This window comes from Macrobrachium nipponense, chromosome 1, assembly GCF_015104395.2.
Source record: "Macrobrachium nipponense isolate FS-2020 chromosome 1, ASM1510439v2, whole genome shotgun sequence".
NCBI classification, from domain to species: Eukaryota; Metazoa; Arthropoda; class Malacostraca; order Decapoda; family Palaemonidae; genus Macrobrachium; species Macrobrachium nipponense.
Genome location: NC_087200.1, coordinates 168,633,237 through 168,648,052, shown reverse-complemented (window position 1 = coordinate 168,648,052; position 14,816 = coordinate 168,633,237). Strand labels below are relative to the sequence as shown.

General features: G+C 41.4%; 1 protein-coding gene across 2 annotated transcripts in view; it reads left to right on the top strand.

Annotated features, from left to right (window-relative positions):
- The window catches only part of LOC135219810 (histone deacetylase 8-like), a 158,795-nt gene extending 144,520 nt beyond the window's left edge, over window positions 1-14,275 (top strand). The window contains exons 9-10 of one of the 2 annotated variants that reach the window (XM_064256894.1): window positions 62-167; window positions 11,649-14,275. In XM_064256894.1, coding sequence (XP_064112964.1) covers window positions 62-167; window positions 11,649-11,689 — 147 coding nt within the window. In that variant the 3' untranslated portion in view covers window positions 11,690-14,275. The remainder of the gene's footprint in view (window positions 1-61; window positions 168-11,648) is intronic. The other variant, XM_064256893.1, reaches the window with a different exon arrangement.
- The last annotated feature ends 541 nt before the right edge of the window (window positions 14,276-14,816 follow it).

Genomic DNA, 14,816 nt, shown 5'->3' with positions numbered 1-14,816 from the left:
ATAGTGCTTTTTGCAGCATTCCATATTCTTATAGTTATCTTATGAATTACAATTTCCGCAGTATTTTCCTCATTATGGACCAAGTTTTGAGTTGGAAGTCACTGCAGGGTTACGCAAGAGTGAAAATACAGAGAAGTCATTGGATGACACTATTAGAAGCGTTCAGTGTAAGTATGTTCTTCAATTTTTATACACATGTAATGTGATTATTTTAAAAAATTCCTTTGTATGTGCAAACCTTTGCTTTATATATATTAACTTTCAGTTATACAACAGTTTGAATGGTGTGACTATGTGCACAGTTTAGGAAAAAGAACTTGTTACCATACATAGGTACTAAGAGGTCTCCCACAAATGAGGATAAAAATCCCTCATCTCTGTCACTGCTGAATATGCACCTTTCCTCTTGAAATGACAGATCTGTGACCAACTGGAAAAGAGGGGGAGGGCAAACTACATTATTTGACTGGTTTATGTTTATGAAACAAAAATATACTGTATTTTGCAGATTTTGATGTAGGAAAAACCTGTTTTCTGTAGGCACAGTTAGTCCATTAAGGAGTTACCTTAACGGCCCTGTCAGGAACTCCATAAGAAAGACCAATCACTATAAAAAAAATTCTCATTACTGGTCATGACCAGAATAGTACCTGGGCATACAGTGTTTCCCCTGTATTCGTGGGGGATAGGTACCAGAATAGCTATAACCTGCAAATAGTTGAAACCCCTGATAAATACTTAAAACTCCCTATATTTGTTAGTTAAAACTCATGAAAAACCCACTAGGAATGTTTATACTACCTGGTTTTTTTAATAATTTTATCACAAAAAGTGCATTTTATGATGAAATTGATAAAAAAACAGGAATTTGTGGATATTTCTCATAGCAAAATACTGCAAATGGGTGAATTTTCCTCAAATAATGGGTATATGTTCAGAGAGAAATCTGTGAATACATGAGTGCGAATATGGGGGGTTCACTATACAGTGATAGAGTATAAAAAGGATTCAAGGCAGATGATGCCCTCATCTAATTTAACTTTGTCAAGGGTTTTGTTCACACTACATGTATGGCAGGGTAAGGATTCTTTCTTGCTATTTACATTTTTATATGGATCCTCGTGTAGCGCTGTATTAATTTTTCAAAATGTGAAAAAAATATTCTCAAAGTTGGTTATGTTTTTAAGCTTTTCCGTTCTGTTAATTTTACTTTCCACGAAAGGAAAAACATTTCATGGCAACAATAAATATTCAAATATAAAATAAATATTATTTTGCTTTCAATAAAGGTTTAGAATCTAGTAGTTTCAAACAACTTTAACATGAGGGCAAGCTATCTGTGTCACTGCACTCTTGATAGTGAAATGAAATGGTCTGTAATTCATTAGTCGTTTATCTTCATCCATTTTCTGTGAATCTCAACTGTTGCTCGAAAAACATGGAATTATAATTTCATGTATTTATTGTTGGTACAGGCAGTCCCTGGTTATCAACGGGAATTCCGTCCTCGGCAAGGTTTTGATAAGTGAAAAATGACGTTAACCAAAAACTCAGTGCAAGTTTCGGTTAAGGGCTCCGATAACCAGTTAGTGGCGCCTCTGTTAGGTATGTTATGCTGCCAAAACTCTATTATTGGCACCTTATGGTGCTGATAACCAAAACTCAGCCCGTTATGGCGCCATAAATCACCGATTTTATAGCACTAGACAAGTGCCATAAAACTTGATCGCCATTAACTGAGTCTACCAATAACCGAGGACTGCCTGTATCTGGGTTGAAATAAATATTCATATAGGAATGTGGTGGAGTAATAAAGTTGTAGATTTTCTATGTCGTGAAATCACATGATTTTGAGCAGTATTCCAAAACGATGTCAACAAAAGTATGTAAATCTGGATATTTCAATAGAAAAATGCTTTTATGCTCTAATATTTTGCATAAGATTATATTATTTCATAAAGATGAACTTCAATTTGAAAGATATGACAAATTAGATACATATGGATGAGAAATTCTGTCCATGGGTTGGTAGTGGTGGGAAAATGTTATTGGAACGTCGATCTCAGCAATGTTTGGCAGACAAAATTTTAATGGTGGTATAGACATGGAGGGGACTATTGTGGGGGTCTTTTGAAATTAGTAATAATACGTAGTATGTACTCATTTCCTGAGCAAGTGCTCTACCTTATACCTCCTGAGCAATTTAGGCCAGGTTATGAAGTGCTCTGCCCCACTGCTCTCTTTCATCTTAATTCTCTTTAAGCCTTGCATGGGTTGGACAGTTAGTGGTTGCCAACCACTTATTTCTCCTTTCCTTGTCACTTTCGCTGGGAATACGATGCCAGGATACTAGGCTTCCCTTTCCCCACTTATAAGTGCATCCTACAACAGGTGTAGATTAACTTGAAAGCTCAACGTTCCTCTGATACAGTAGTGAAGCTGAAAGGCTTTTTGTCCACCAGCTGTGTTATTGTTTGGGAACGATATGTTGATGACGTCACGTTGATGATGCCTATACATTACGCTTAAAAAAGAAATAAATGGTTGACGTAAATAGAGTATACGTATACAGTATTGTAATGGGTACTGTATTTGCCACACTAGTGCATTTACAGTAGGTACGTATATACTATACTACTAATGTTACCCCTAATTCATCATTGGTTGTCATTATACACAATTCAATAAAATAAAGAAAACATGTACGTAATGTTCGTAGAAGGTAAAGGTAAATTTCAATCAATTCAAAATTATGTATGTACTGTACAGGTAAAGACGTACAGAGAAATAATAAGTTGTAAAAATATTTCTGGGCTCAGCTCGTGTCGCTGCGCGAAATATCCTTTAATCTATTATTTCTAGGGTAAATGTACTAACACATACCAGAGAATAAATAAATAAAGAAAAAGGTCAGTACAACTGACTCGCTCACCCTCCAAGAGGGTGTCGGTATGAACACTATGGCGAGTGAGACCACTACCACGAGCCGCTTGCCAATAGAAATCTCCCACTACAAAATCCCCACAAGAGGGGAGCCGACCCACAGAGTGGGCAGCAACTACTACTACTCCATCCCATGCTGCCGACTGCTGCGCCTCTGGTGGTCATCCTTTTCAGTTAGCGCACACTGTATACACGTGCCCTTTTTTGCTCTGTGTTTTTGTGCCCTTATTTTTGGATTTACTCATCATGGAGCGTGCAGCCATCGCAGCAGCTAAGTTAAGTACTCAATGTTTATTGCTATTTGGTTTTTTCCGTCCTTGAGTCAGTATTTGCCGTTTTTTAGGTATAAATACGAACTCTAGGTCGGAAGCATGGCAGCATGGTTCTGCCTCGTGGCGGGTTCGTTCTTGGTCTTCCATACCCAGAACCTTCCCTTACTTTAGTACGCCCTATTTTTAGTCATCCTATTTGTTTTAGGGTACAGTCTACGCGGTTTATGTCATGCATGCATGTCTTTTTACCTTACGTAGGCTTCTTCTATCCAGACCCCTAGCCACGGCTCTTAGTATCGGCCCCGGCTAGCTTTGAGTGGTAGACTTTCTTTCGGGTTAGTCGTACACTCCTGGATTTTTTCTCCTACTATTTTGTTTTCTTTCTTTCAATGTTTTATTTAATTTATTATGTTTTTGTTAGTGTAGGCGTCTGGCTTCATCTAGCCTAGGTTATGGCCCATAGGGCCCATGCGCTACCGCTCTTCAGTTCGGTTGCTTCCTTATAGCTTCTCTCTGATCAGCCGGCTGTGTATTCTAGGCCTTATCGTTTCATTGTTTTGTTGTTACCGCCCCGTGGTCACTACATGATCACGGAGCAGCCAGACGCCTGTCCAGTCATCTTCCCTCCTCCCGCTCTTCCATAGGGCCGGGGGGAGGGTTGGTCTGCCCACGCTCGCTCCGCATACCCGAGCCTGCCTCCCTCTCCCCCCAGGCGGAGGGAGTAGAGGGACGGGACAGACCCAGACTGGACTCGACCTCTCCAGCTTCTCGGTCCGGCCGGTACGGCCGGAGGGTGGTGGGGGGGGACTGGCCTTTCCCCCCTCCGTCCGTTCTCTCCGTCGCTCCGTTGCTAGCGCGAGTCTGTGTGCCATCTCGCCCTTTCCCACCTTACTGGGGCTCCTTTTCTACCGGAGCTCCGGCATCCAAGTGGAAAGGTGCTAGTTCACTCCGCAGGGTGGACTGAGGCATACAGTTGGTCTCTACTAACCCCTCCGTCGCGCTGAAGTCGCGACACGCTCCGCCACGCACTGGACTTAGTCCGGTACGTTCGATTTTTATAGGTTTAAGAATTAGTTATGTTAAACTAAGTAAGTTTATCTTAAGCTACCTTAAACCATCCCCCCTCCCTTGTCTGCCTCACCGGATCTCTCCGGGGTTATAGCCTATTCAGGCGGTAAGGGAGGGGTTATGCCCAAATTTTTTCCGAGCTCCGGCATGCAGCGGAGTTCTTCTGTCCTTAGCCTGTAAGTGATAGCCTTTAAGATGCTCATGTGTCTTTTCACTTACAGACCACCAACTGTGAGCATCCGGGATGCGCCGCCACGCTTCAAGACCCCTGTGGACATGAAGTTTGCCGGTCCCATGCTCCATGCGCGACTCCGCACGGGGACCTCCAGGTCTGGTATCACGAGACATGCACCATCTGTTATGATCTGGTGAGCCAGCTCTTAGACGGGGTAAGTATTTCCAACTCCGTTAGCCAGTCCCTACTTCGTTATAGTTCTTAAGTTTAAAAAATTCTAATCTTTCTTAAACTTAAGATAAAAATACAGGGGATTTCGCATCCCCTATAATTTTAAGTTAAGCTTTTAATTTAGTTTTAGTTTTAAGTTTAATCTTAAAAACTAATAAATACCCTCTCTTCCAGGCTCCGGCTGTGAAGGACACCGCACTGGCAACCCTGCGGGCCTGGGTCGGCGGTTTTGGGAAGAACGCCGCCAAGGGTATGCCCTACATTCTCGAGAAGAGGTTGGCGGTCCTGATCTTCCCCGGAGGCAAGTCAACGGGCTACGTCGACCCAGCAGAGGCGGCCCCGACTATTGCGTTCATTCAACAACAGCTCGCTGCCTCGTTGACGGATCCAGGCCAGGACATCTCCTCGGAAGTCGCGACATTAGATCTTAATATTGAACCCATGGTAGGTGTAGACGACCTGTTGGTCGAGGTGAGTACGTTGGACGCCCAAGGGATGCCCTTGGGTGCCACTGGATCTTCTACCCCTGCAAACTCTCCATCCTTCCAAGGCTTTACAGGTACAGAACTCTATACTTCTCCTGATGCTTCTGTTAGACCTAAGGTCAAAGGGCAAGCAGTAAAAACCTTGACTAAGACGTCGTCGTCGTCTAAAAAGACGGCGTCGGCGTCATCATCATCTCGTAAGTCTCCGGCTAAAAACCCCGGAGCAGAGAGGTCTAAAGCTTCCGGGTCCGGCTCCAAATCCTCTAGGAGTAGATCCTCCAGGGAGAGATCACACACTCCAGCGGAGTCAACCGTTCCTCTACCTTTGGTTCCGGTTCAGAGCCACCCGTCCACCTCCGCAGCAGCTCCGGCTTTGGATCCCAACGCTGGCCTGTTGCAACAAGTGGGCGATCTGGTGGGGTCTCTAAAAACCAGTATGGAACAGATGTTCTCCCGGTTGTCTGATAGGATCAGCTCCCAGGACAACATTATCGCCGGACTGAGCCAAGCTCCGCTAGCTTCTCCCCCACCCTTCAGCACAGGGGGAGCGCAATTGCCTCCGTATGACTCTCTACCTCCGTTCAGTATGAACAATCCTTGGAGAGTAGCGTCATACGCCCCCTTCCAGGACGGGCTTATTTCTATCCCGGAATGTGGAACTCGGAGGATTGAAGACTTCGAGTTTTACCCGGAAGACCTTCAGCCTCCGTTCATCGGCTACGCCAGGCTCACCGCCTCTGCCATGACTCGAGACGATAAGGTACCGAAAGAGACAGTCCTCTATTCACGAGACCAGGCTCAAAGAGAATGGCTCAGGTGTTTGGAGGACATGGACTGTTCCAACACGAAAATACAGCCATTTAAGAGTCCTTTCACAATCTTTACAATGGAAGAGAGTACCCCGCTCCCTTTCTTGACAAAGATTGCTACGATTACCATTCCAGCAGCCCAGAAGGGGGATTCGTTGCCTCAGCTGAAAGAAGCGGACCCTACGTCTCCTTTACTTCCCTCAGCCGGTGAGTTGTGGGAAGATCTGCCCAACACTTTTTCTGCGGGCAAACTCAAACCAGACTGTGCTATGGAGCAGTTTGGTGAGAAGCTGCCTAGACTTCCGGATAGCCTCATTCAGGCAGAATTTGATGCCAAGTCTAGGTTGGCCAGGTCTATCAATACCATGGCCATGACCGAGGTGGCTACCATTTCCTATGGTTCTGAGCCACTTTTTAAGCTGATCACCAAGTCACTGACTCAAACGGTGCAGTCTGATATGTTCGAGTTCGCCACGGCTAGAACAAACTGTAGGAAACATGTCCTCCAAGAAGCAACGATTCGGTATGAACCGAATAAGTTGCTTGCATCGAACATCTGGGGAGCAGACCTCTTCCCAGATGCGATGGTGAAGGAGGTCCAGGCAGAGGCTACAAGGCTTAACCAAAGCCTTAAAGATCGTTGGGGTCTTACGGCCAAGAGACGCCAAGATCAAGTGGTCAGAGGTAAGGCTCAGAAGAAACCCAGACGTTTCCAGCCTTACCAAAAGAAACAGCCACACTTTACCCAGCCGGTTCCAGCTGTCCCGTTGGTGCAAGCAGCCCAACCTTCTACCTCCAAGGCTCAATCGCAGCCTATCTATGTCATTTCCCGTCAGCCTCAACCCTCCACCTCTTAAGCTCTCTCCCCAGCCTTCAATCAAGTCTTCGAGGGCCAGGCTTCCCAGAAGTATGACCGCTCGGGTAAGGGAGGCAGAGGTAAGCGATCCTTTCGTCAGAGAGGATCGGGAGGGTCCTTTAATAGAGGAAAGCATTTCAGGGGAGGCCGCGGAGGCTACCAACACCAATGAGGACTTTCAGGTAGGAGGGAGGCTGTTTCACTTCCGCCACCGGTGGAATTTCAGCAAGTGGGCGCAAAGCATTGTGTCAAAAGGCCTGGGTTGGAGTTGGGTAGCGAACCCGCCCCCATCCAGACCTTTCCGCCAACTTCCATCCAAAGAATTGACGGAGTATGCGGAGGACCTCCTTCAGAAAGGAGCTATAGCGAGAGTCAACAGGTTAAAGTTTCAAGGGCGCTTGTTCAGCGTTCCAAAGAAAGGCTCACAAAAAAGAAGGGTAATCTTAGACTTGTCCCGCTTAAACTTAGCCATTCGCTGCGACAAGTTCAAGATGCTCACGATCTCGCAGGTACGGACCTTACTTCCCCGTGGGCCGCACCACCTCTATCGATCTTACAGACGCTTACTATCATATCCCTATTGCAAGGCACTTCCGTCCGTATCTGGGCTTCAAAATAGGAGATCAGGCATTCTCCTTCAAGGTAGTTCCTTTCGGGCTCAACGTAGCACCCAGGGTGTTCACGAAGTTGGCGGAAGTGGTAGTTCAACAACTAAGATCGCAAGGGGTTATGGTAGTAGCGTATCTCGACGATTGGTTAATCTGGGCTCCAACAGTCGAGGAATGCCACAAAGCAACACTGAAAGTGATTCAGTTCCTGGAATATCTAGGCTTCAAGATAAACAGGACCAAGTCAAGACTCACTCCAGAGTCAAACTTTCAGTGGCTGGGCATTCAATGGAATCTATCCTCCCATACTCTGTCGATTCCATCAGCCAAGAGGAAAGAAATAGCGAAGTCAGTAAAGCAATTTCTGAGTCACAAACTTGCGTCAAGAAGAACCCAGGAAAGGATCCTGGGTTCACTCCAGTTTGCATCAGTGACAAACATCTTGATGAAAGCCAAACTGAAAGACCTAACCAGAATCTGGCGCTCACGAGCAAATGTCAGGTCCAGGGACAAATTATCCTCAGTCCCTCAGATTCTACGGAATCGACTACGCCCGTGGGCAAAAGTCAAGAACTTATCAATATCAGTGCCCCTTCAGTTTCCTCCTCCGGGGATTACCATCCACACAGACGCTTCGTTAAGCGGTTGGGGAGGATATTCTCAGTTCAAGAAAGTTCAGGGAACTTGGTCACCTCAGTTCCGTCAGTTCCACATAAACGTACTGGAAGCAATGGCAGTGTTCTTGACTCTAAAAAGGTTACGTCCGCCGAAGTACTCCCACATAAAGCTAGTCTTAGACAGCGCAGTGGTAGTCCATTGTATAAACAGGGGAGGCTCCAAAGCACGTCATCTAAATCATGTCATGGTAGCCATCTTCTCCCTGGCGGACAAGTTCAGTTGGCACCTCTCCTCCACCCATATAGCTGGAGTGAGAAACGTCATAGCAGATGCTCTATCCCAATCAGTACCTCTAGAGTCGGAATGGTCACTGGACAGCAGTTCGTTCCAATGGATTCTTCAGAGAGTTCCAGGCCTACAAGTGGATCTCTTCGCATCCCAAGCGAACCACAAACTCCCATGTTATGTGGCCCCCAACCTGGACCCTCTGGCCTATGCCACGGACGCCCTGGCCCTAGACTGGAACAACTGGGAGAAGATTTATGTCTTCCCTCCAGTGAATCTTCTCATGAAGGTACTGAACAAACTCAGGACATTCAAGGGTCAAGTGGCTCTAGTAGCCCCAGACTGGCCGAAGAGCAATTGGTACGCTCTAATTCTGGAACTGGGTCTTCGTCCTCTTCGAATTCCCAGTCCCAGGCTCTCCCAGTCAGTGCAAACGAAGACTGTGTTCGCTTCCTCAGGAATTCTCAAAACCCTAACTTTATGGATTTCATGAAGTTTGCAGCGAAAAGAGATGCGAATATTGACCCTCAAAATATTCTCTTCTTGGAATCTGATAAAAGGGATTCAACTTTGAGACAGTATGACACGGCTGTCAAAAAGTTAGCAACCTTCCTGAGAGAATCAGATATTAGAATCATGACAATCAATTCAGCTATATACTTTTTCAGATCTTTATTTGAAAAAGGCTTAGCAGCTAGCACCATTACGACAAACAAGTCAGCCTTGAAAAAGATTTTTCAATTTGGTTTCAACATAGACTTGACAGACTCCTACTTCTCGTCTATTCCAAAGGCTTGTGCTAGACTTAGACCTTCTGTAAGGCCTACGTCAGTATCATGGTTCTTAAATGATGTTCTAAAGCTGGCTTCAGAAACTGATAATGACACATGTTCATTTATAATGCTCTTAAGAAAAACTCTATTTTTATTAAGCTTGGCCTCAGGAGCTAGAATTTCAGAACTGTCGGCATTATCCAGAGATCCGGATCATATTCAATTTCTCCCCACAGGGGAAGTGCTACTTTCTCCGGAACGTAGTTTTATAGCAAAGAATGAAGATCCTTTGATGAGGTGGGAACCATGGAAGGTTGTACCCCTTCCACAAGATATATCTCTTTGCCCAGTATCGACCTTACGAGCCTTTCTGTCCAGGACCTCCTCATCCTCATCGGGTCCTCTCTTTAAGAGAGAAAAAGGTGGTACTTTATCTATTAAAGGCATCAGGCAACAGATCCTGTACTTTATTAAACAAGCCAATCCTGACTCTTTCCCAAAAGCACATGATGTCAGGGCAGTAGCCACCTCAATTAACTATTTCCAACATATGAATTTCGATGAGTTGAAAAAATATACTGGATGGAAATCGCCGACAGTATTTAAACGTCATTACTTAAAGTCCTTGGAAGCTCTGAAATTTTCAGCAGTTGCGGCGGGTAACATAGTTTCCCCCGACTCTGCTTAATCTTTAGTAGAAGATCCAGTCCTCCTTTCTACCTGTCTCACCCAACAGTTTGTCTATGCCTGTCAGTTTCATCTACGTTTACCTTGGGTCTTAGCTGCTCTTATGATGATATGGTGGGTGTCCCTTATTTTTTTGCTAGGGGCACTCACAATCGATTGTATGTATTGATTTCTTTGATGTGATCCCCTTATTTTTATGCTAGGGGATACATCTTATTTACAATGGTTACGGGTTTTGTATATTAAGTCATATACATTCCCTTCATATATAATTATTATTGAAGTTTGTTCTGTTCAAGTGATTGTTATAATTGCTTTTGAGTTTTTTGTACATATCTATACACAGATACTGCTTTTAACATATATTCCATGTAAGCCCTGTATATATGTAAAAAATTAAGTTAATTTTAAGAAATATTATTAGCATTAAGTTTAATTTAAGTAATATTTCTAATTTTGTATCATTGTGTATATGTATATTTATTAGCAATTATATTCCTTCTTTTTATGTTATCTTTTATTTGAGACCCCTTTTTGTTTAGTTGAATTTTCTTTACAATCTTGTGCTATTTCTCTGGTACGATTTCGCGCAGCGACACGAGCTGAGCCCAGAAAAGGGATTTTGACGTAAGGAAAAATCTATTTCTGGGCGATTGGCTCGTGTCGCCAGCGAAATATCCTTTAATCTATTATTTCTAGGGTAAATGTACTAACACATACCAGAGAATAAATAAATAAAGAAAAAGGTCAGTACAACTGACTCGCTCACCCTCCAAGAGGGTGTCGGTATGAACACTATGGCGAGTGAGACCACTACCACGAGCCGCTTGCCAATAGAAATCTCCCACTACAAAATCCCCACAAGAGGGGAGCCGACCCACAGAGTGGGCAGCAACTACTACTACTCCATCCCATGCTGCCGACTGCTGCGCCTCTGGTGGCCATCCTGAAGTTAGCAGACAATCTTGAGCGATGGGATGGGTAGGGCGGGATTTCGCTGGCGACACGAGCCAATCGCCCAGAAATAGATTTTTCCTTACGTCAAAATCCCTTTTGTGAGTGCTTACTACGAGAGAGAGAGAGAGAGAGAGAGATGCACATTAAAAATATTGGACTGTAATACAAATTTTCCATGCTGATTTTATACTTAAAACCATAAAAACTTATAAAATACATTAAAGATTAAACAAAAGTATTCTGATGGGTATCACATTTTTGAAAAGTGCAGTAACCTTTTCAAATGGGTATCACATCTTGCAAAAGTACGCTGTTTGTGCTGCAATTACCTTTGTATATATAGTTATGCATGTACAGAAATAAAAAAATACATTTTTCATACAGTTTGCACCTAAAAGCATGAAAATTTTTTAATTAATTGAAAAATTAAGCATTAACACTTTAGCAGGATTTCTTGAGGAGTTTACAAATTTTGTGTGTTTGAAAAAATCTTGTAGTAGTATGCCCATTAGTTAGGTTCCAATAAAAAGTTTGTGTATTTGTGAATTTACACAACTAGACTCATGTAAGATTGTGGTATTACTGTATTAACCTAGGCACTTCCATAAGTTGTACCAAAAATCTGGGGGAGAGATACCACCTAGATTTCTTAGCTATCTTTCATGATACCTCACTCTAGTTCTTAAGCTTTTATTGGATCTGAATCACAAACCTTTGGAAGAAACCAATTTTAAAGAAGTTTTCTTCTTGAAATTCTGGATATGTCTGGAGACTTGTGAAGCACATGATTAGGTAATTGCAAAGTTGTGGATTTATAAACAAAAATTAAATTTTGTTTCAAAATGTTACTTTTTCCTGTTAATATTATATTTTCTTTGCAGATAACATTGAACATCTGGCAGTTCTTCTTGGAAAGAAATGACTAGGTTGTAGTCAGAATATGTTTTCTCTGTGATATGTACATTTGTTTGTAATTTCAGGCATAGCTCTGTGTAGACCAACATGACTCGTTTTTCATGTAATATTCATGAACTGCTGAATGCATGGAGACATTTTATAATGTTAGGAAATATTTAGGGGAACAACTACTAACTTTTTAAGGATTTTATTAAATTAAAACATTTTAGCTCATTTTTAAACCAAAAAATTATATTTTGATAGTGTGGGCTTCATAAGACAGACCAACCAATATTAAAGAATTCTATTATACAGGTAGTCCCGGGGTTATGACAGGGGTTCCGTTCTTGAGGTGCCTTGTAAGCCGAAAATCATTGTAAGCTGGAACAGCGTCAAAATCCTAAGAAAACCTAACTTTTAATGCTTTGGGTGCATTAAAACTATGTAAACTACATTCTTATTGCATTTTTCATCAAAAAAAACTTCAAATTTGATTATTTTGCACTTTTGGTGTCATATTTCTTCTGCCAGATCAACGTTGTAGTTGCCGTAACCCTGGGACATGCATTGTAACCTTGAAAATAATTTTGGTGATTATAATTGAAAAGCGCCTTAACCTCAGAACATCATAAACTGAACCCTTCGTAACCCGTGGACTGATTGTAGTTGGTATTGGCCAGAATAGTTCCTTTGATTTGATAGTGATAAGTCACAACCTTACTTACAAACATTCTGAAATATGAACAGACTTCTTTGCTACCTGTAAATTCAAATTTTGCTGTGTGCCTATTCTGCTAGTAAGAAGTTTTGTGAAGAACAGAACATGAGGAACAAGAACCTATTCCTTTAACCCTTAACCCTTAGGAGCCAGTATAAGAAGTTAAAATGCAGTATCCCAGACTGAGGAAACTTTGAAATTGGCTAATTTAAGGAAAAAACACCTAGTGAAAGAGGAAGATATACAAATGCACATGGTGTAAGAAAAAATTCTAACAAATTTTCTCTGCCTTCCACGAGAATTTGAAATTGACCATTCATAACCCCTTGTGGGGTTACAAGACAATTATAAATTTTACCAAGTATTACATGATTTTTGCTAAAAAGTAATGTTTATTTTATTTTGTAAAATTATAATCACAGCTCACAATATCAAAACAGATAAGCCCCTTTACTCTGATCTCATGACTCTCTCATAGTATGCCCTAAACAGTGGTCTAGAATAATTTTGCATTTGTTGTGGTGTGTTGAAAAAATATTGCAGTTATCTGTTGAGGTAAGCTAAGTGTGTAGTCATGATCCCTGTAAATTACTTTTTCCTTAAAAATTTTTCTGCGGTTAGGTGTAAATGTTAAACTTACTACCTGGTGCATTCTTCAATATGGGGATTTTGGATTAGGCTACATCATGCATTTTGCTTTTTCTGTCAACTTTGACAATTTTCAGATGTTAGAAATTTTATCTTTGAAACAATTGGTCAGTGGTTTTTTCATATATACAATATATAGATAGTTTTTGTTTATGTAGTGAAAAGGAAAATTAATTTTTTAACCTAAATGCTAACTTACTATATGATAACCATAACTTGCAGTTTCCCCTATGTATTTAACTTTGGCATAGTTTTAAAGTAGGTATTCCTTTTTTATTTTTATTAAAAATTTTGAAACATTTTAAATGAATTATATACTATAGAAATTTTCTTGTGAAGGAATTTTGTATTATTGGGAGTGGAAAGTGTGTTCAGACAGATCTACACTTAGTATTTATGTATTACTCCAACAAACTGTGGTGTCACAGCTTCTTTTTCAATAAGATATACAGTAGTGCCTCAGGATACGAAATTAATCCGTTCCGAAGCGGCCTTCGTAACCTGATTTTTTCGTATCTTGAACTACATTTTACATGTAAATTGCCTAATTCGTTCCAAGCCCTACAAAAGCACCACAGTAAATTTTATAATAAAGCTAAATTGACCAATAAACAATGAAATACAACAATTTGGACCATTCAATGCCTAACATAACCTTTATTGTGGTATGTACCTGTAAATAAAGTGTATTAGTGTACATGGTGCAAGAAATACTTTATGTACATGTACGTACATATGTAGTAAAATGTGGAACCTTACCTTTTGAGCAAGGTGATCTCCGAAAGTGGCGACAGAGGAGAAGGACAAACGGCAGAAAACATGAACACTTAACTTTACGAAACACATTAAAAAATGGCAGAAAACATTAACACTAAACTTTACGAAACACATTAACAAATGGCAGAAAACATTAACAATTCTTGATTATCTACATCTTCGTTCTCCATAGAAAGCTTCCTCTTCTTCCCGTGAACTTCAGTGACATTCTTGGGACCCATGGCTAATAACGTAAGTAATTAAGTTCACACACAACATGATAAAGTAACTTACAGTACAATGAAAGCGAGATCACTAACACAAATTTACGTTAACAAAGGAAATATATGTGAACGAACAAATTCCAGTGTTTACGATAACGCTGCCGCAAAAAATGGTCAAGGAAGGCCTTTACATAGAGGCATGATGCTGACCAATAGGAGAGCAGGATCTTATGGCGGTGACTAGCATCAGGAACCAATGGGAGAGCGGGAGGATGGTGGTGAGTCTACTCAGTTAGCGGCACACAAGTTTTAAAATTGTTCTCGGTGGTCCGGGCGAATCTCGGACTTTACCCTTTCGTAACCTGAATTATTTTCGTATACAGAAGCAAAAAATCTTCGTCTTTGCTTTCATAACTTGGATTTTTCGTAAGTAGGGACTTTTGTATGTCGAGGTTCCACTGTAAACTTTAGCTACTCCTCAGTGGGATGTAGCAGATACTTTCTAAAACTGTGTAGTGATATTAAAATAGATTGGATTGTTATATTAATTACCAGTGTAATAATATTGGCTGTAACTTGCAAATAATTGCAATAGTTAATGATAAATTTAGGTGTACTATCATCCAATATAAATTAGGTGTCCCTTTAATCTAGATTTGATAGAAAAGTCTCAATTGCTCAGAAAGACACGTCATTTAGTATTATTTAGAGTCAGTTATAACATAGACACAGCAGCAATCAATATAGCCTACTCATAAGATATTTTAATTTAGTTTTGTTAGGGTATCATTCATTACAAAAATACA